General features: G+C 38.3%; 1 protein-coding gene across 2 annotated transcripts; it reads left to right on the top strand.

The window, feature by feature from the left end:
• The first annotated feature begins 1,068 nt into the window (after positions 1 to 1,068).
• Positions 1,069 to 22,152, top strand: LOC116063940 (cytohesin-4-like). Of its 2 annotated transcripts, none has more exons than XM_031318964.2 (13): positions 1,069 to 1,246; positions 3,533 to 3,615; positions 3,886 to 3,947; positions 8,295 to 8,361; positions 12,513 to 12,631; positions 16,502 to 16,582; positions 16,742 to 16,854; positions 17,180 to 17,328; positions 18,554 to 18,665; positions 19,152 to 19,228; positions 19,356 to 19,427; positions 19,631 to 19,779; positions 21,035 to 22,152. In XM_031318964.2, exons 1-13 carry the CDS (start codon positions 1,207 to 1,209, stop codon positions 21,108 to 21,110), a joined length of 1,200 nt encoding a protein of 399 aa, XP_031174824.1. In that variant the 5' UTR covers positions 1,069 to 1,206; the 3' UTR covers positions 21,111 to 22,152. The 2 variants fall into 2 exon arrangements, with proteins under 2 accessions (XP_031174824.1, XP_031174823.1); XM_031318963.2 differs by having other exon boundaries at positions 3,883 to 3,947.
• Positions 22,153 to 22,914: the final 762 nt, after the last annotated feature.

Here is a 22,914-nt window from a genome sequence, read left to right as displayed (position 1 = left end):
TTAGATTCATGTGAAGAGCCTGGCACATTCGTAAAAGAAGTGCTATATGTTATAAGTGGTTAGTGCAATTTGAAAATGTCCATTCAAACTGAAATAAAACAGTTTATTCTATAATCAAGCATTATTCACACTATTCTTACAGTAAGTGACCTTTGTTTCAAGTCAGATCAAGTCAATAAAAGCCACATGATGATCCGCCACACAAAATACTCACATCCTACTTAAAATACACACTGATCTTGACTCATGAAGTTTAAAATATCTGCCTTATTGCACAGAACTAAACTCCCCCATACACACACGTTTGATAACTTGCATTGTCTAAAATCTATTTAAAGTTAGTTTCTTCCCAAACTAACAATCGCATGGAAGTAACTACATTTGTTTAAAATTGTTGTACATTTTGTGGTCCTAACTCCAAAACTAATGATATTCTTTTGCCCTTACTTGTGCACTAACACACCTGTAAGTGATAATGTAATAATACACCATGATTTGTACCTTATACAACACTGTGAAAGTGTTAAGAAATGTGAAGCACCCACTAGGTGGGGCCTCATATTTAGAAATGAATGAAGACCTGCTCTGTTTAAGTTTTGTTTACTTCCTGCTTAAGAAGACAAGTTTGAGACCATTTCGTAAAAAACAAATGACATGGTTATTTGGTCGTTATCATACAATACCAAGTACATTTGTCATTTGCCAAATTACCAGACCACTGTGGTAAAACAGAACAATGTGATTGTAGCATATTGGGAAAATGGTGAATACAATTACATTCCTACCTTATTGATGTAGAAAAATAAAATATGGCTCTTATTTTGTGCCTTCCTTTTCATGCATATTTGTTATATCTTATCCTATTATTTTGTAAGGCACTTAATCATGTTTGTAGTAATAGTAGTACAGTATTAGCAGTCATTTTTGTAGAGCTAGTATCTGTCACAAGACGTGTAATAATAGTAGGAGTGGTGCTGTGTAATTGTAGGGTTCTAATGAATGAATCTGTGTTTCTTAAAGAAATGTCCCCATAAACAGACTGTATGTCAACATTTTGTTGTGCACGTCACCAGAAATGTAGCAACAGACTGTTGAGTGAACTTGGAGTCTCTTCAGTGTCAGCGAATGGCATCGCCGGCTCTTTTTTCACTCTGACACTCAGCTTGTTTCCTGTACAGCCGTCAGTCGCTCTACACCATCAACAACATGGCTATACGCAGAAAAGACAGCTTCCTTTGGGGGAAAGGTACGCTATTATTATTGTTCCTTTTAATCATTACTTTATATTATTACAGAAAGCTGCTGCTCAAAAACAAATACCAAGTTTGTTGTGAGGTGATTGAAATTATTAGTTAAATCATTTGTGTGGTTTAGTGAATAGAACTCACTTTGCATTTTGTGGGTTACAAACGCTTCATTCAGTACATTTACATGCACACCAATATTCCACTATAATTACGAATATGACAATATTCCGAATTTGATACAGGTCATGTAAACAGCATATTCCGGTTGGATATTTCAAATAAGGCCTTTTTCCAAGTAGCCCTATAGCATTTTCCGATTAAGACGTGGGATATTCCGGTATTATTCAGGTGTTAGAGGCATTGTTTGGACATGTATACAGCGCATTCGGAATATGCATCTCAATCGGGGTTTTTACCGCAAGCTTGTGGTCAGCTCTGTGCGTTGCTATGGTTTCTGTACACAAACCAACAGGCCAACAGTTTGCAAGGCTGCAGACCCGATAAGAAGGAGAAACACAGCTACTTTTAAACTATTTTCAAAGACCAGAGGCCTGTTACTACGAATCAAGATCAACATGTCCTGGATTTATTTCAGTTACCTGACTAACTAACCTAACAACCGCGGTCCCACATAAGCTGTGTCACGACGGTGGTTAACAACTAGTTCAATCAATCCAGGGTTTCCCAATCCAGCGACGTGCGCGTTCACATAAAAGAGGCGGTGTTTGCACAGCATGACCAATCGCAAACATCTACCAGAGCCGGATATTCTACATTAGAAGAGCAAACTATAATTCTACATACATTTGAAGAACACAGATACGGTTTTACAGGCAAAACGCAATACAGTCGCTGCTTCCTAACACAGGAGGAAAGCTGGCAAAAAAGCTGACGCTGTTATGCGTAAATCACAACGCTTATCAATATCACTTCCCCATCAGTCAGGCACAAGATCTGGCCATAATTACACTTGTGCTTTCCATAAAATGTCATTGCTTTCGCCTATTATTTCAGTTGCAACCCTGGCAGTGGTAAGCGATCGTGAGAGAAAATAAAAAATATAAAAACATAATTCAAACCGATGTGCGCATTGGCAACACACGGCTCAAGAAGCCGACAAATAGCCTAAACGTAATTCCCTCCCATTAAAATCTATATCTTTCATAAAAATACCCATCAGGGAATGGTAACGGGGTTGTCGGTCTCTAAATGTTTTAACTTTTCTGAGCGCACCTCTCTCTCTCTCTCTCTCTCTCTCCGCACACCGAGCTCCACCAGATCTTCTAAGAACTTCTAAGGTGACGCCGTTATCAATCGAGTACTGATTGGTCGGTAGGTGGTGCTTTAACACCGGTTGATCTCTAATCTCCAACATAACCTGCTCCAGAGTAGGTTAGGTGTTCAGCATAAGTTGCCACGGCGATTTAACCCGGTAACAAGTGATCCACCGTCGTGATAAACAAAACCTTGGGTTGAACCTGAAGTTACCTCGTTAACGCCAAATCTTGATTCGTAGTACGGGCCTCTGGATATCAACAGGTTTTTGGATATGCACAAACATCGCTACGTCGACCTTTTCAAGAAGCTGGTTGGAATGAAAGAGGGAAGATGTGTTCGCACGGTCCAAAAAGTCTGCCACTGCTGGTAAACTATGAAAAGATCCTGTTTTGCACGGCTACATGTAAACGGGAAAATTAGTGGAATACTCACTTTCATTAGCCATGTAAACAGCTTAGTCGGAATATGGTCTTTTTCGGAATTAGGGCAAAGACCGGAATATTATGTGCATGTAAACGTACTCACTGATATTGACTTAAGTATCTTGTATGTTTTGCTTTGATGAACAGATTTTTTTCATATTTTATTTATTTATTATTTTATATTTTTGACAGTTCTGTTTTTGTATAATTTGAGACCAGTGATACACGATAATCAAAATTTATCTCACTATTATAATGCTGCAAATTCCTGTACAAACCAACCCACAAATTATGATGAATTGTTCTTTAAAGGCCCCAATGCACTCAGAGTCAACCTGATTTACTAAAAAGAGGAAGAGACACAGCTATTTTCAGCCTTTTCCTTCTCTCATTCAATGACCACTTCTCTCACTAGTGGAGGAATGAAGTAGTGATGTATGCTGGTCTGTGAAAGCGAGCATAGGCGTGAAGGAGCTTGTCAAGACAGTCCACAGTGCTACATGTCTACTGACTGCTTCACCAAGTATATGCCACCTTCCTGAAATGTACTTGTGTCCGTGCTAATGCCTGTTTCTCACCACACAGCTCCACCAAAACCCCCCCCAGGAGAGAGGGGGCAGGGTGAAGGCATCAAGATTCACAAGTTTGAGTTGCTGGATGACATTCAGGTACTGTGGTGAATATATTCCCTCCAAGGTTTTGCATAAAAATCCCTCATTATTCTTCTGAATGCACCCACTCCTGGAGGCCTCAGCAGAGCTTTTGACAGCACACAAAGGTGTTTCATTCACCATCTTTTAATTGAGATATGAAGGCATTTGAAGGTTGGGGCCTGAGTAATCTACCATTGAGTCTACGGCTATATGTGATGTAATGACAAACCTTGGTACCAAACTTACATCACCGCTCTTCTTTCTCAACTCCCTCTCTCTCAGAAGCTGAGAATGGAGATTAATCACGTCATGCCAGAAATCCACAGCCCTGAACCAAAGGAGCAGAAGTGAGTATATGAGCAATTTTTTTTAAAGCAGCTTCTATGTGTCAGCAAGGCCTTGGCCTCTTATTTATGCAGTCATGTATAAAGTACTAGAGACCCATACTTGAGTAAAAGTGCAAGTACTCTATCAAAAAAGTGACTTGAGTAGAAGTTGAAGTGCTCTTTAAGCACCACACTTAAGTGGAAGTACTAAAGTATTCAACATTTTTTGTACTTAAGTATTGCAAGTAGTTTATTTTAAAATGTACTACTCAAGTACTGAAAGTAAAAGTACAGGTATTGTGTTATGTAGTTATTAAAGAAAGCAGTCAAAAGTTTGAATATCATATTCTTGGAGTTCAACTTTTGACTTGGTAGTAAGATGGTGCATTACAGGCACTCACAAGCTGTACATTGCTGGATATATGAAGGAAGTTTCTGAAATAAACCCAAAAAAGGTACATTAATGTAACAGCTGTTATAACTAATATTATCTTATATAACAGTGGGTCATTAATCACTTATTAACAAATACTGAAATAAAATGTACAATTATCACACTGTGCAAGTAAAATGAACATCCTCTCCAGCACAGTAACGATTAAAGCCCTAAAAAACATATCACACACTAGGTAGTAGCATGTGTGATGTTGAGGAAAGTTAGCAAGCTAGCAAAATACAGATAAACTAGCAGCTTCACATCACAGGGTAAAACGGTTAACATTCAGTACTCATTGCAGACTGAAACAACTCAGTAATAGCTTAATCTGCTGCAATAGCTAAATAGAAAGAGTACAAACTTACATCGTCTCTGACTTCTGAACAGGCGACTGCTGTAATGAAAAGAAACGCGAGGCAATCTCGGGGATTTCTTACGTAACGTATGTAATTAGCCACACTGTAACCATAGGCAGTATATAAGAATGCATATAAAAGAGCTATATAAAAGAAAGACTGTAACCTACAGTCTCCATAGCGTGAGGAATTCACAACAGTAACGATGCAGCACATAAAAAAAATGATCGGAGTAAAAGTATTAAACTCATCACAAATATGTACTCAAGTAAAAGTGGGAGTAGAAGAAAAAAATAATAGTACTTTAGTACTTAAGTACAGTAGTGAAGTAGTTCTACTTCGTTACTATACATCTCTGTATTTATGTGACACCAGCAGACTCCCCCCTCCACACGTTATGCTCAATTTGACAAAGTCATACGTAGCTTTGTTGTGATTTTTATTTAAGTCACAAGCCAAAATAGTTTCCATTACATGCTGCCTCTGCAGTTTAATCTTTAAACCTGCTACTCAAACTTTTTACCATGATGTTTTCTTCATGAAAGTGCTTCACAGCAGTGGTTTCCTACCTTTTTGTACCCACAGCCCTGTCAGAGTAATTCAAGTCCATGCTGCCAATTCAACCATTTATTCATTACTTTAAGCTAACTACTTAAGCTAACATGACAAACGTTTATCGGTTAGCTACTGTAACCACTTTAATTGATTATCAAATACTTTTAGTTAACTATTTCAACTGTTGATCCATTTGCTAAATATTTAAAGCTATAAACTGTTTATCTGTTAGCTAACCAATTCAACTACTATCCATGACTTTTAGCTATTTTGCCATCCACTACTTTAGGCTAACCATTTGAACTGTTTATCATTATTTTTTAACTGTCTATCACCACGTTAGTTATCAATTTCAACCATCACTTTTTCCAACTTATCTGCTTGATCGCTTGCTAACTATTTTTTAACTATTTCATGCACTCTCAACACATTGTTCAGCAGTTCCAGCTGACTCAATAAGTGGATTTTGTTATTCAAATTGTAATTGTATTTTATTTTTAAATGAGTTGATCTATTCACAATATTTCCACGTATCCCCAAGTAACTGCAGAAGTAGCCTACCTCCTAGGATACAAGCACCCCTAGGTGGTCATCACTGATGTCTAGATCTACGGAGGTTAAAGTGTATCATACTGGAGATCTGAGCGGAACAAGCAGTTACTGAGCACTGTGACAGAAATTGTAAAGAAAGTCTTGTGATATATTGAGAATAAGTGCATGTGGTCGTCTAACTACACGTTTGGACTTCCTGTTACTTTTGCCACTGTTTTCAGTAGGTGGAAATAATATTACAGTATGTCAGTGGTATGACACTGCATTTTGCTGTAACTGTGTTACTGGCATGATAACCACAGTTTCTCAGTACTGCTGCCCCCACCCTAAAACCCCCAACACCCACTAGTTCATAAAATACACCCTATCGAATCATGGAGGAAATGGTCTGAAAGGTTTATTTTAGAAGTTCATTGATTGACAGAAAATGATTTGATGACCATTTTGATTATTGATTAATCATTAAGTCATCTTTATTAAGTTGAAATACCAAATACCCTAAGCTTCAATATGCTGTTTCGTAGCATTAGCATTTAAATAATTTAAGCCTGAGATCTTCAACAGGGGGTCTGGGACCCCTAGGGGGTCCTCAGAGTCACTGCAGGAGGGCCACCAAATTATTGTTAATTCTTTGAAAGATTTTTCAAAAATGTAAATGTCTAAACATTCAATTCAAATAACTATTTGTCACAGAGGGGCAATTCAAAAAGAATGAACATGAATCCAATATATTATTAGCTAATATAAATCAGCCTATTTGTGAAAAAAAAACATTGATGATAGCTTACAGGCCTATAGGTGATGTAGTCACGGAGGTAGCCATCCACAGATACAGTTCATCCTAAGGATTCACTCTGCCACATATAAAATTATGCCAACAATTATTATTTGAATAGCTTAGTGTTCTATGCACTATGTATAAGGGCTTGAGGACGCCCTACACATTAGTGTAGGCCTAGTTTAATATGCAGGTTAATTTTATACAATATGTGTAGTAGGGGGTCCCTGCTCCATCTCTCTTTCAGTTAAGGGGTCCTTGGCTTAAAAAACATTGAAGACCACTGATTTAAACTATGGGCCAGGTAAAATAAATACTCTGATTAGGGCTATGACGGTATAGTATTTTTCTTATCGCTGGTGGTTAACCACAACCCCCTTACGAGACTAGCATAAGTTAGAGTAAGAATGGCAGGGTGCCTTAAGTTAGTGACGTCAGTGCCCGTGTGGTCGCGCAAGGAGAGCGAGCGGTAACGGAGAGTAGCGTATGAGTGCCTCTGTGAGGAGGAGAGAGGAAAAAGAGATAGCAAAGTTGATGTCAAGTGAGTTAAAAGTGAACAATAAAACAACAAGAGCTTCTCAAGACACAGTGGCTTTATTTGTTGTCAATACCGCTGGTAAAGTAAATGCCGTTACCCCCGAAAAACATCGGCTTAACCCTTAGCACAGTGTTTCCATTTCAGCTCAATATGAGTCTTTACTGTGTTTTGCTGTCATTTACGGCCACTCTGCTTTCTCTCCTCTCCGTTGATCTATTCCACAGACAGTTCAGAAAGCTCTATTGTCAATAAAGTAAAAAGAAAAAAAAAAGTTTCCCAACAATGCCGAGGGCAGACGCTTCGCAGCATAGCGGTCTTAGCAGCTGAGCAGACAGAGAGCAGAGAGGGCGACTCAGCAGTCCACTAATTTGTTGCTCTCTCTAATATAACCAGTATAAGCTGCTCTGTTTAGGTTACAAAACGTGCATACAGGCTGAGATTGAACCGTGCGATTTTGTTGGGCTTAAGCTATAAGCAGAAGGAAACTCCGCTAGCTGCTAGGCTAATGTGCAATGGTAAACACTGCAGCGTTAACATTAATGTGTCCACGTCCACCTCAGCTCAATGGACTGTCCATCCTCATGTGCAAAACTGAAGTGACGGGCAACTTAAGTTTTTTTTCTCTCCATAAACTCTTCGTCGATGAGGATAACTACACAATGATTATTGCTTTCATTATATTTCATATCACACAATATCTGTGCTCCTGTAACTTCCGCAAGCAAAAAGTAAAAAAAATAAATAAAAAATATGCGGTGCACCGGTATTGCGGTGATGTGATTATCGTCACAGCCCTAACTCTGATGATGTCATTTTGAGCCTCAGTAACTTGAATGTTTGGAGTTTGACGTTTCTTTATTATTGCATGTAATCCAAACATACAGTATGTAAAGAAAACCGATTGTACATGAGACAAAGCGAAAACAGTTTGCATATGTAGTATACAGTATATAAATATAATACAAGTAAATTGTCCAATTTGCTTTCTTTTCCTTCTTTTCTGCTTTCTTTTTAAAACAAAAAAAGAAACAGCGCAGTTTGAACATTTGTTTTTTGTCATTTAATTTGTTATTGAAATAAATACAAACTTATTATTTAAAAAGTCTATGCAGTATGTTAATTTATAATGAAAATTTGTTTTCTTTTGTTGTAGTAAAAATGATGTGAGGAACAGGAGATTCATACGAGGGAAAAAGAAATTCAACATGGACCCCAAAAACGTGAGTTTACATTGTATTTTTGGGTTTATAAACAGGAAAAATAGAATTTAATGGATAGTTGATTTCTTGCTCTGACGGTATAACATGTTTTAGGTGTGTCTTAAAACTCTAACAGGCAAGGCATTTTTTTCCATTTGCCATTTTAGCAGAATTCAGTATGACCTGCTGCATACAGTGTTTGTGCACCTGACCAACACAGCACTTAATTTGGTCGCCTGCATACCTGAACACAGTACTTTATAGAGATTTCTAAGTGTGTAACATCATCTTTGGTTCAGACTTGCTACATGCCATTTGATTTAAAGGCTTTAAGTGCAAACACAATGTTATTCTGAGTCCCAGTAAAGGTACACTAGGTGTAATTACTAGGTGTACTTTCACTGACTTCAGTTCCTCTGGATCTGAAGGTCAACAGCCAGATGACAGCGAATTTAACTCCACACAGAGCGGATGTGGATTTCAGTGTGTGTGTGTGTGTGTGTGTGTGTGTGTGTGTGTGTGTGTGTGTGTGTGTGTGTGTGTGAGAGATATGCAGAAATGCAAACTGTGCACAGATGCAGAGGATGACTGAATAGCGAGAAAAACCACATCCTGTTCCCTGAAGTGGCGCAGAAGCGACACTTCATCACAGCGACCTCCGTCTTTTTCGTTTGCTTCCTCTTTGCGTCCTCTGTTCAAAACTGAGTCCCTCGGCTTGTGACCGCTCTGAGCTCAGGCCTGAGGACATGTACGCGTGGGAGGATGAGAAGTTTTAAGACTTATTGGGGTTAAAGGTATCTTTAAGTGCAATTGACTTGAAGAACTACTCAGCCGGAGTACACACTCAGAAGAAAGGGTCATCTTTTGAAGTTCTGGTTCTGAACATTTGTTGAGATTTAGAAATTACAGCATGCAATATTTATTCAACCTTTCTCATCTTCTTTCTCTAGTGAGAAATGACGACAGTGACTCAAAAGGAGAAGAAGAAAACTTTCTTGATTTGTGATATGACGTGTAGCAGTGCTGATAATAATTTAGCTTTGCCACAGCAAGCTTTGGCATGAAAGCTTGCTGTGGTACTTATTCCTGTCCTGTAAGTTGAAACACACATATAAAACCTTTGATTAAATGACTGACCATTTAAACTTTAATCAAAGCCAAATGGGCCAGATTGAACCCTTAAAGCTTTAGTGTGTACCTTTTTGATATTAATGAACGTCCGTAAGCCATTCCAAAATGAGTTGCTACAAAACTAATCAATCAAGACTATCAGCTCCACAAAACTCTCTGTATTTCTCAGCATGGCTATGTTCAGAAACTAGTGTCGTCTGGTGACTTTCGCACGTAGAAACTCGAGGGAAGACAATTACCTCTTCTGAAGAGTCCATCATGCTTTTTTTAATTCTCCGTGTTCTCCTTGTGTACTAGCAACTGTGTGGAGCAGGGGTGGGGGTGGTGCGTGATCACGGACGGCTTGTATCTTGTGGACGGCCGACAGTTTTGTTGTCATTACTTAGAATTCCTCATGGGGGAGACAGACTACGCACTATAGCTTTAACAACCACTCTACACTACATAAAACACAAGTTTTTGTGTGTAAACATGGACATTACTGATTTGCATGCACAAAAGTAGAATGTATTAATCCAGGATAACCGATAAAGCGAGGCTTGACCTAGTCTAATCTGTACAGCCTGGCTTGGTGCGTTTCATGATGGCCAAGCCAGGCTGAGGAGGAGCGACTAGGTCGAGCCAGGATGAAGTAATTCGGATAGATGCACGTTCACAGCTTATCTTAACAGACCGCAAGGTCGATAACAGATTTACTGATGCTAAAATTGAGAATACACGTTGTGCATATACTTTACACAGAGTGAGCAGCAGCTTCTTGTGGAAGTATGACAACGTGAAACATTATTTGTAAAAAAGAAACACGGCCGCTGTAATGAAACAGCGCCAGAGAAAGCGTGGCAGATGATCGCGGATCAACTGAAGTAGCCTAAGAATATACATTAACTGACCACTGCTCTGGATTGAAACCACCATACCATTCAGGCTAATTATTTGCACAAACGAACAGTTGTACTCTTTGTCTTAAAAGTCGGTCCGCTTCTGCCACACTTTTGTAAGGGGCACTTATTATAATGTAAGGTGAAGTGCTGCCTTTCTAAGGAACTTTTCAAAAGAAGAGAGAGAAATAAAAATACCAAAATAGTTTACAGTATGACCTTGATTCTCTTTTCTTTTGTAATGTCCTTTTAGTTGTGAGAATCAGTATTTCTCTTAGTTTTCAACCTTTTTCCATATAAGTTGAGAAAAACAGAAAATAAAATGACCTCAGAGCCCAAAATAATAACCCAAAGTGCAGTTACCCGGGTAGTATGTTGTTTTTTAAAGTGAGGTGAGATCTTGCGCTTATCTGTACGATGCAATGAAGAAATGGTGAGTAGAAGCAGTCCGTGTTGCAGGCAAGATGATCAGCCACGCCCTCTGCTCTTCTGCCTCGCGTGTCCAATGGCGAATTTGTCCAATGGAACTCTCTCTCTCAAATCATGCATCCAAAAAAAAACAAAAAAAAACTGCAGAGCAGGGCAATATTCAATTACTCTCTCAATAACTTTACCAGATCTGGGAATATAACTTATTCGTGAACTGTAGTAGCTTAAATTCTTATTTTCAATCTTTGCATTCACTACATACATGGAACTCAAGCACTAGCATACCATGTAGTAACATAGCTTCAACATAGCATAGAATAGCACTTCAAATAATTAAACTCATGTGCAACTCCGATTGTTTTTTTTGTTTTTTTAACTTATACAGTACACAGTTTCACGCAATGCATTAAACAACTGAATTAACAGCAAAATAGAAAAATAGAGATAAATTCATGTGCTTCACTCAGTAAACACATCTATCACGCTATGTTTGCTAGTAACACAAATGACGAACACGTGTAAAACACTCACCTTTTAACTAGCTCTTAAATGTTATTTTTTAACTTCTTTTACTCAGTGTACTATCATCAAAGAGTATAGAAGTAACTTATGATTATGAAGTTACTTCTATACTCTTTGCTATCGTTCTGCTGTTCCCGATTTTCTTCTTATCTCTAAGAATCAGTGTAGCAGTTTCCCCCTCTATGCAGCGCCACCACTGCCACCTACTGGACAAATATGGTGTGCAGAGAAAACATAACTACAAGTAATCAAGGAATTAGATATTAAACTAGAAATAACCTAATCCTGTTTGTAGGCTATTTTTGAGTGGGTTACACTTTTTCTCACTGTTTTTGTTTTTTTACTGAGGCAGAGTTTCCATCTTTACATATTATATGCTTTGCTTCCTCCTTACATGAATGTACATTAGCCTAAAACACTATATAGTTACTGGTCCAGTAAACTAAGACTATAATTAAGGAGGATTGTACAATAAGGATAGGTTTTTATAATTGTACAATCCTCCCAAATTGCAGTTCACTGGAGAGAACACACATTGTGTGCTAAGAATGCCAAATTGAACGCACATGGAAGAGGAACATACATGATCCTTTGTTAAAGAATACAAAAAGAAATAAATCATCTAAAATAATTAAGGTGTATTGGTCTGCCATTGTTAGATCCACTAACACGTGTATAGCACTTTATATATTGTCCTTCATCACTGACTTCATTTAAAACACATTTCCCTTCACTGTATCAGCCTTTTCTAATCATCTCTGTCAACTGCCATAACATATTCACCAAACTTCTAACAACAATATGAAGCAGTTTTCATACAGCAATATAATTGTAACAATGACTGTCACATGAATAATTATAAAAATAATGGTCACAACTTTAAATAATAATAGTGCTTAACTGAATGCAATATGTACATGTTGTATTTTAATGCAGGCTAATAATAATAAGGTATACCCACTGCTGAGTGAACAGAAAAGGCTCCAGGATTAATAAATCCTGGCTGTTAGCTTGGTCAGGAGCAGGCTAGCTGCACAGAATAAATCGCCATAGTAATTTAGGTGCCTCTGCGTTTGTGCAACCAAGTCAAGGCTAAATTCATCCAGGATAACTGGAATATCCCGGCTTAATCCCTTATCCTGGTTTTGTGTAATACCCCTCTGGTTTCCAAATACTTTACAAATCTGACTCCTGCCCTCCTTCTTCCTTCAGGGTGTCCATTACCTGGTTGAAAATGACCTCCTGGAATGGCGAGCAGAGTCGGTGGCCGAGTTTCTTTACAAAGAGGAGGGACTGAACAAGACCGCCATCGGCAACTTCTTGGGAGAAAGGTACAGTATGCACAAAAGTAGTCTGGCTCAACGGACGTACATTTCCAGGATAAAGGCTCATGCACCGGATGTCAGGCTTTGCCCTTCACCTTCTGCTCTCTGTGTGTTGCCGCTCTTAAAATCCCTTCACAACGGGAAACAACAACAAACTAGCAAGCTGCACACTGAAAATGGCAAGTTTTGAAGAAAATTTGGATCGTGCAACAAGGCAGTCCTGCTTCGTTCTTTCGGTAAATGATTGTAAAGATTTACCGAGAATATGTTTACGGCTTAAACTGGGACGTTTGGGACTGATGGTGCATGGATAGCTGTGGATGAAGTACACACGGCAATTCACTGGTGAGAGCAAATTACATTTAACCATGTATCCCTCTAATAGCTCACGCTACTGTATTTTTAAAAATATTCATGTGGCGTTTTCTTTTGCGGGTGCATATGTTCCACTAGAACACGTTCTTTCAGAGACTTATTTTGCAGAGCCACTGTCGCTGTGTGTAGAACTTAGTGCCGCCCAAGACGATTGTGATTGGTTTAAAAAAATGCAAACAACCCAGAGCTTTTTTTTCTCCTATTCCAGAATGTATGTGTGGTGTAGCCAGACCTTACTTCACAGCGCTGTGGAGGTAGGTCTGGCAATGCAAGACTAGCACACAAGTGATCTGGGTAGTAACATGTGGATGTTACTTGGACTTACTTGGAGAGTAAAGTCAAGGCTGAAATATACTCTGATGCCAAGGTGGGATAAGAAGCTGGTCTTCATAGGGAGGCAGGAAGAAAGCAAAAGAATTCATTTAGATCACTAAACAGACAACGGCAGCAGTGGAAGAAGTACTCAGAAACCCTTTACCTTAAGCAAAAGTACCAGTGCAACAATGTAGAAATACTTAATTTCAAAGTCCTGCATTCAAAATCCTGCTTAGTAAATGTTTAGTATTATCAGCCAAATGTACTTAAAGTATCAAAAGTACTCGATCTGCAATAAAATGTTCACTGTGACTATTATTATATATGACATTATTAGATGTTTAAGACTGGTGCATCAATGTGAGAGCAGCATGTTACTGTTGTAGCTGCTCGAGGTGGAGCTACTGTTAATTACTTAGCTATTTTAGTCCAGCGGTTCCCAACCTAGGGGTCAGGCCCCTCCAAAGGGTCACTAGATAAATCTGAGGGGTTGCAAGGTGATTAATGGGAGAGGAAAGAAGAAGAAACAAAGTCCTGCATTTACATTACAGTTTAATATTTTTGGGGACTTTTGTGAGTAATTGGATCATTTTAATTCTTTGGGACTCCAAACATTATTTACTGTAAATAAAAGCATGCCAGAAGTTTAGAGGGGACATGTCTCTTTGGTGGAACTGATACCAACTCACAGACATCTGAAACATGGCAAGATGCCTCGACTAGACACTTTTTTTGTGTGGAGTCACAAGCCAAAACGGTTGGGAAATGCTGCATGGTTTAATATGCAATATATTTCAGTATTATTTATTATTAGTACTATTAATGTACAAAGTCACTAAAGCTGTCAAATAAATGTAGTGGAATAGAATTACTGTATAAAGTAGCATACAATTGTAAATACTGAAACTGCAAAGTGCAGTACTTTGTTACTTTCCATCACTGAATAACAGAAAATTAAATATTGCATATACTGCATATATATACAGGCAGCTAGGGCTGCAGCTATCGATTATTTTAGTAGTCAAGTATTTTACCGATTATTTCAGTATTATTTCAGTATCAGTATCAGTAACAGCAATAGTAAAATTATACAAAAGAGAGGTTTCCTTTTTTTTTGGAAAAAGCTACATTTGTATTGCCTAAATTGCATACAATAACAGGGATAGATGCTAATATTTTTAAGCAGTAAGCCCCTTATTCTGTTGGCAAAAATAAATTTTTGGTGGCCCAAATGTAAATCTTTTTCGCCCCCTTCTCCTTCTTGCCTTATGGCTCTTTACACTGGATATGCAAAAGAGCTGTTCACTAAGCCCAGGTGATAGTGACTGTACAAAGCTTACAGCAGGGCTATTCAACTACACTCTTCAGGGATATACATTTTCAGAAGGCTAATACTGAGTGAGGAGATAGACTAAGATCCTTTATACTAAGCATGCAGACATCACATGGTCCGATGACGTCATTCACGTGCATATTAAGTAGCCATGAGGTTAACCGCTCCAGGGGGGAGGGGCTGGTTTGTCTCAGGCAGCAGCTAAGTTTACAAGAATTTGTCAAAATTTCAAGATTAGTAGCAATCTAATAAACAGTTAGACTACAAACCGACAGCTTTCGTTTTTTAGCTTGTTTATAAAACATCTCTATTTGCAAAGTAACATGCTGTAGTTGTGTGAAACAGCAGCATATATTACCTTGTAATCCTTCGTAGCGTGTGGGATGGTCTGGCAAAGCGAGACTAGTTACCTTGTTACGGGTTCTCTGTAGAATGGATGAGTAGACTGGATGTTTTCTACTGAGATGATGTAGCATTGACGCCCTGTCATTGTGGTAAGATAGGGGTTTTTTTGCAGCTTAAAATTATCCCAAACATTCTGTCGTTTTCTCTTGCCTGTCTCTTCTCTTAGGCCCTCACTATTTTCGCGCTCTTCCTTCATTTTGTAATTTTGCATCGAGTATTTCTAATTGAATAATTTGAGTTACTCGAGGCATCGTTTCAGCCCTACAGGCAGCACACATTGTATTTTCAGATGTGTGTTTAAGTTCACTAAACGTTTTCCAATGCTGCAAAACTTAATCTGATCCAGTTGACTAAGATCTCAATCAACATTTCAGTCACATATATCTCATCTCTTCTTTGAAAGCAAACCGCCTCCATCGCTGAACACAGACAGTGGTGAAAGATGCAGAATCTTTTACATTACATTACATGTCATTTAGCTGACGCTTTTATCCAAAGCGGCTTACGATTGCTATATATGTCAGAGGTTGCACGCCTCTGGAGCAACTAGGGGTTGTGTCTTGCTCAGGGACACATTGGTTGATGTATCACAGTGGGATTCGACGCCATGTCTCCCACACCAAAGGCATGTGTCATATCCACTGCGCCATCACCACCCCTTATAACACCTGTGCATACCTGGTCACTTGCTGTAGAATGCAGGTGTAACATCAGATGTTACATTTTTCAGGTCCAAAGTCTGGCAGGAACCTTTCTGATTCTGGTACTCAAATATTTGATTTTGGAAGACTTTATACTTTTACTTTTATGTTTCAGTTGAAAACATTGTGGGGTTTTTTTTGCTCCTTTTTTGTTTGTTTTTTTACAACTTTTTGCCCAACATGAAAATGTAAAATATCACAGTTCTCCTGAAATCTGGAAAAAATTATCTAGCTTGGTGACACAGTACTTTGTATTATTATCTAGGGCAGTGATTACTTCTTTTTACAAAAGGCTTTATAGTTCAACAAATAAGCTATAATAGTTAATAGATTACGTTCTAATGTAACAAATGTATACCTCTCAGAATCTGCAAATGTGTTTATTACATATTGAAAATCTTTCTAATACATTTCTCTTGTGTTGTTTTTTCACATAACTAAGACTATAGAAGTGTAAAAAAGAAATAAAGCTAAGTCAATTTTTAAGGGACATACATGAGGGGGGTCCTTTGTATCTTGTAAGGGTTCCTTGCCTGATAAAAAATGGAGAACCTCTGATAGAACGGAGAGACTTTAGTCAGCTTGGAGAGGATCATATCTATATCTTTAGCTCCGTTTTTCCATTTCACTGTTTTCAAACTGTCTGATCCCCACTTTTGTTCTTGTTTATTTATTGACCTTTCTTTTTATAATGTCCCTCACATTAAAGATATGATGATTGTTATTATTTTCTTGTCTTACATACAGGGAGGAAATGCATCTGCAGACACTGAAGGCGTTTGTGGGCCTGCATGAATTCTCAGACCTGAATCTGGTGCAGGCACTGAGGTTTGTGTCACGGAATAACTTTGAAAGTCAGCATGAAATGTTTGCAGCAGTTTTTACCTTTAGTCTGGTTTAGTCCGATGTAGAAATTCTCCTCCTGCTTACCAGCATGTGTTTGACATTACATGAGTGTGTTTTTTTGACACCTCTGCCGTCTTACAGGCAGTTTCTGTGGAGCTTTCGTCTCCCGGGAGAAGCTCAGAAGATTGACAGGATGATGGAGGCGTTTGCAACTCGCTACTGCGACTGTAACCCAGGGGTCTTCCAATCCACAGGTAACAAAAACAACAAAGGCGTTGTGTCTCGCCCGATTCACTTTCTCGGGCAGTCCAGGTTTCATTACTGTTAGATTAATTTCATAAAAACCTCTCAAAGACAAGTTGTCCACTGTTTCCTTCCACAAAGCAAGAGTGAAGCCACATTAACATATAATCTTTCCTTCACTGATCAAAGTAAAAAGATTGTTCAGTGTAAGTGGTTTTGCTCAGGCAGCCTTCACAGATACATATTATTTTGAATGGGGGCAATTTACAGCTGAAGACAACTAACTGTGGTTTTCTGCATTCTGTGTGTGTACGTGTGTGTTTGTGTGTGTAACAGACACATGCTACATCCTGTCTTTTTCCATCATCATGCTCAACACGAGTCTCCACAACCCCAACGTGAAAGACAAGCCCAGTCTGCAGCGGTTTGTTTCCATGAACAGAGGAATCAACCACGGGGAGGACCTACCCACAGAGCTGCTCACGGTCTGCTACTATTACCAATACCAGTGTCTTAATAATGTCCTATTAATAATTTCATAATAAACTCATGTTGGTCACTAAACTAATCAGAAAACAGTCACTCAAATACTGCTAACGTTTGTTAATTAGCAGGGAACACAAAGTATACCTGAGGCTGATGGGAATTAGGGATCGACCGATACTGGTTTTTCAAGGCAGATACCGATACCAATTATTAGTAGTTAATGAAAGTGGGGGTAGAGGAAAAGTCAGATGATGTAATTAATATTCATCCTCTGGGGAACATGAATGTCTGTACTAAATTGCATGGCAATCCATCTGATAGATATTGAGGTATTTCAGTCTGGACCAAAGTGGTAGACAGACAGAACGACATCCTGAAAGCCACTAGAAAGGCAAAGATGGAAACACACACAAAAACTTCCTTTATCTCTTTCTTCATTCTAAAATGTAGAGCTCGAAGCAATTTTGCTTATTTGAGGAATTTTATGTTCTCGCATGATTCTTGCAATTTTTGAGTGGTATCTTCATGGTTAAATGTCCTCATTGTTTGCTTTGGATAAAAGCATCAGCTAAATTAATGTAATGTCAAAAGACACAAAATATTCAAAATCCGTAAAAAAAATCTGCCATTAAAATTGAATAAAAAAAGAGATATATTTGAGCTTTGGGACAACAATGATTGTCGTCATTATTTACAGTAAAGAGAGAAATTAGTCAAAGTGAAGAGAATCTGAATCATCAAAATCCACAAATATAGTTAAATTTCATTTTACTTGAGTATACCCATTTTGGGAGACCTTGTGGTTTCCCTTCTATGTTTCTGCTTTTTACTCTTTTTACAGATACCTAACACTAAACTTGAAATCCTCACTGAAATATATCACTGCTAAAAACATTTAAAAAATCCTAAAATATCTGTTAAGGTGGTCCGAAATTCTTTTTCATCTTGGTTACGCAATGCCTTGTATACACATCAGAAGAGAGAAATTGGAGATGAGTTTTGGGGTACTTTTATTCTTTCATTATCTCCAATCTTCTGGATTTGCATTCTGACCATGAATGCTTGTCACCATGTTTATTTTTGAACTTACTATCTGGTAGGTAAAATGGTCACTGCAGGGCTTTCCCAATGTGGATCTTTAGTTGTTTTTTTCTGAGCAAAATGCCTCAAATCCATTAAGAAATCAGACATTAAAAAACTAAAATATTCTACATTCTCTTCTAGAAACTGTACGCGAGCATCCGCAGTGAGCCGTTCAAAATTCCAGAGGATGATGGGAACGACCTCACGCTGACGTTTTTTAATCCAGACAGAGAAGGCTGGCTCCTTAAAATCGGTGAGATGATGATGATGTTTGTACTAGGGCTGGGCGATATGGAGAAAATCAAATATCACGATATTTTTGACCAAATACCTCGATATCGATACCGCAACGATATTGTAGGGTTGACTATTGGTGCTTTCAATAAAAAATCTACACAATGAGATTTTTGATTAATAATCATCAGTAATGTGGATATAATGACTAAGTGGGTAAAGGCAAATAATAGAACAGTTACAACAGTCTGGTAAATTCAGAAAATTACATCACTTTACTGTAATGCAGCTTTTAAAACCAGGAAAAGACAACACATGCCATATTACGATATCCAAAATCTAAGACAATATCTAGTCTCATATCACGATATCGATATATTATCGATATATTGCCCAGCTCTAGTTTGTACCACACAGACAATAATCTGAGTTATCTAAAAGGCTGTCAGAGGAGATTACAACTAAACCTTTTTTTCCTCCTACATTTTTGTTTTTCTTGTTGAAGGTGGACGAGTTAAAACCTGGAAAAGGAGGTGGTTCATTTTGACAGACAGCTGCTTGTACTACTTTGAATTCACCACAGTAAGAATATGTCTTTATGCTGCAAAAAAAAAAAACTTAACATCAACAAAATATGTAAATGTCAAACTTCCTACTGATGGTCAAAAGGTTTAAATCTGTATTTAATATCCGTCTCCTCTTCCTGCAGGATAAAGACCCAATTGGGATTATTCCTCTGGAGAATCTGTGTGTCAGGAAGCTACAAGACACAAACAAACCGGTAGGGTATCTTTTATTTTTAAGTGTTGAGCTTCATCACACAAATAATCTGCTAAAATGAATCATACAGCAGCTGCGGAATGAATTTCTAACACAAGTGCTCAAACAGTGAGTCACGAGGCTATCAGAAGACTAATAAAATTAACAGAAAGCATATGCACATTTAACAGTGCCACATGTGTGTCTGCTTGTGTGTTTGAACAGTATTGTCTGGAGTTATATAACCCCAAAGGACAAAAAATCAAAGCCTGCAAGACGGAGAACAAAGGCAGAGTGGTGCAGGGTAAACACCAGTCTTATAAGCTCAGTGCAGCCAGTGCAGAAGAACGGGACGCCTGGATAGGAGCGATCAGGTGAGAGCCGTCGATGGAGAACACGTGAGAGGCCACTGAGCCGTGTTTGTCAAGGTTTAAGATAGAATAACACGTGATCACAAAGAGTTCAAACAAGCAGCAAAGTCTGTCAGGATAAAAATCAGCTGACCTCCAGGTCTGGGTTTGGAGTCTCAGCTGGTTGCCCAGCAACTGCTCAGAGCCAAGAAATACACTCAGATACATAAACGTTCTCTTGTCATTTTTATACAAATCAGGTATGTAGGCCTACATATTAAACAAACGAGATATAATGGGTTAATTGGTGAAATTTAAAGGTGGGTGTTTAGTTACATTTGGACCAGTGTTTCCAGTGTTTATGCTAAGCTAAGATAACTGCCTGCTGGCTGTAGCTTCCTATCGAACAAACATGAGAGTGGCATCAATCTCTGTGAAGCTGTACTAAGGCACAGAGGTGCTTTAAGCCACATGTTCACAGTGACAGAGCTAAGCAGGTATAATGTTGATGTTACATATATGTTATAATAATATAGTATGTTATAATATGTTCACCATCTTAGTTTAGCAAATTTGATTTATTAATTTAGAAATTGTGGCATTTTTCAGTACTTTCTAACATTTTACGGACTCAGCCATTAATTGATTAAGTGAAAAATAATCAACAGATGAATCATTAATGAAAACAATTAGTTGCAGCCCTAGCTACCGCAGCACTAGTCTATATCCACGACGTTCCACTTCTGGGATTGCTCCGCTCCTGCCGGAAAATCCGCCAGATTTCACTCTTTTCGGCCGGAAGACTGTTACCTTCCGCTTTCTTTGTGTTGTAATTTTTAACTTAATTTATGAGGACGATGGTTAACTGCTCCTCAGATCTCTGCAGGGTAAATCCAGACAACTAGCTAGACTATCTGTCCAATCTGAGTTTTCTGTTGCATGACTAAAACAACTTTTGAACGTACACCGAAACAAGTTCTTTCCTGAGGCTATTTTGCAGAGGCACCATGGCTCTGCTCTGTGCCTAGCGCCGCCCACGATTGGATTAGTTTAAAGAAAAGCCAATAAACCAGAGCACGTTTTTCTCCCATCCCGGAATGCTGTGCGGACTAGCCAGACCCTTGCCCTTGACCCTTGCATTGCCAGGAAGGTCTGGCAATGCGAGACTACGGTAGCACTGACAATGACTACAGTACTGGGGAATTGGTCACTGGGGTGACAAACAACAGGCAAAACTACTACTATTTGTTTCAAACTGAATCTTAATCTTCTCTTTCAGGGCAAGCATCACCAAAGACCCGTTTTATGACCTGGTGTCTCTACGAAAAAGGAAGGTCATCAGCAACACTTCCTAATAGCAAGGAAACACAAGACATCAGAGGAAACAACATCCGAGTTTGGATCCTGGACGATGTGTTTTATTGGAAGAATCATACGTGTTTTTATGACAAAAAAATTTCAAAAAACTGACTCGCACAGCATTTCAAAGAAATGTACAAATAGGGAACTAACACCTGCTTACGTGCAAAACGATACAAACAATTCTATAAGAGGCTCTGCAGTGTTAAGTCTTAACAACACTTCTGCAATGTGCACGCACTACTGCTTCAGAGACGGGATGCTACTGACAAACATCTGCTGCAGCACTGCCCCCCTGGAATCTGATTGGCTACTTCTGGTGACCCCCATACCAGACTCAGAAAAGTGATAAGAAGTTGGCTTGTAAGTGTCATGGGTGGATTAATGAACGGGCCTACTGGGTGCCGGCCATTTCTTGTGGGAGAGAAATGCTCAACAACTACAACATGTACAACAACCACAAAGAGATGCAAAAAAAACTGAAAAGAGATGCAAAATGACCCAAAAGGAGACTCAATATGACTAAAACAAGACTCAAATGGACTAAAAAGAGAAGTATAAAGAGATGGAAAAAGACCACAAAGAGACTCAAAATGACTGAAATAAGACTCACCACAACAACACAAAGAGACACAAACCTAATACAAAGGGAAAGTATCGGTTTCATTTATAGTAATTGTGTGTCTCTTTCAGTCAGGGGGTCTTGTTCCTGTGTAGGAGGGTTGGGGACCTTGTACATGTCTGTATCCAGGGGCCCATTGTCTCATAATCTGTCAATGACTGTAGGATCTTTGAAGTTACAAATAGCAATTTTTAATTGATATTATTTCATATAAGAATTAGAGGTGTGACGAGATATTGTCCTCACCAGATCTCGCGAGATTAAACGTGACGAGATTTCTCGTCGAGGTAAAAAGTGTCTCGCGATATCAGTACACAAATGTAGAGCAGCAGCCTTCAAATTAGCATAGAAAATCCCCTGGCCGTTCTCCAAAGTTGACTCCGAGTTTACTTTTGCAGAGGTTCTCTGAGTGAAGAGACTATCCCTTCACCATACATATGGAATAAGTAACAGTGTAACTGTAACTGTTAGTTATACAGGAGAGAAGCCAGTCATTTGAGTTTGTGGCAAAACCTTTCAGTGCTCGGTTTTCATTTTGTGAATTTCGAATGAATAAAGGACTATTTTTTCAGTCTTATTTCTTCATTGAAGAACTCGTCTCGATCTCGTGAACCCAATCTCGTGTCTCGTCTCGTCACACCACTAATTAGAATATTTATTTGGCATTCATTTATTACACTGAATACAAATTGTTACTATTAATAATGTGCAGCTTATTAATGCCAAGAATCAGCGCTTTAAATTTGAGTCTTTAGTCACATTAGTTACCCCTCTTGATTTGGGGTGCTGTCCAGTTTTTATATTTTTATAACTTCACTTTCTCATCAACTCATGTAAATTAATTTCTTCAATTCATTGTTATTTTTCTCTTTATATCAGTATCAGACTTCAATGTCAGACTTTACAGTGCATACCTTCATTAATTGTTGTAAATAAAATGAAAAAGCAGGTAAAGAAAAAACTTAAATATCCTTTTTAAAGTTTTAAAATTAACTTATGAATACTTTGAAATTGTACAGTATATTTTATTTAGCTTGAACATATTTTTAATCACAGTGTTTTTAATGGCGTATGTGTATGTATAATTTAATGACTTAATATTGATGGAAGAATCAAACTACTTGTTCAATAAAGTGTTTGTGTTTCTCCAGCAGATGGAGCTACATCATCATTTCTTG

This window comes from Sander lucioperca, chromosome 21 (assembly GCF_008315115.2).
Source record: "Sander lucioperca isolate FBNREF2018 chromosome 21, SLUC_FBN_1.2, whole genome shotgun sequence".
Taxonomy (NCBI): domain Eukaryota; kingdom Metazoa; phylum Chordata; class Actinopteri; order Perciformes; family Percidae; genus Sander; species Sander lucioperca.
Note: the sequence above shows the minus strand (reverse complement) of the source record. Positions and strands in the feature narration are given on the sequence as shown.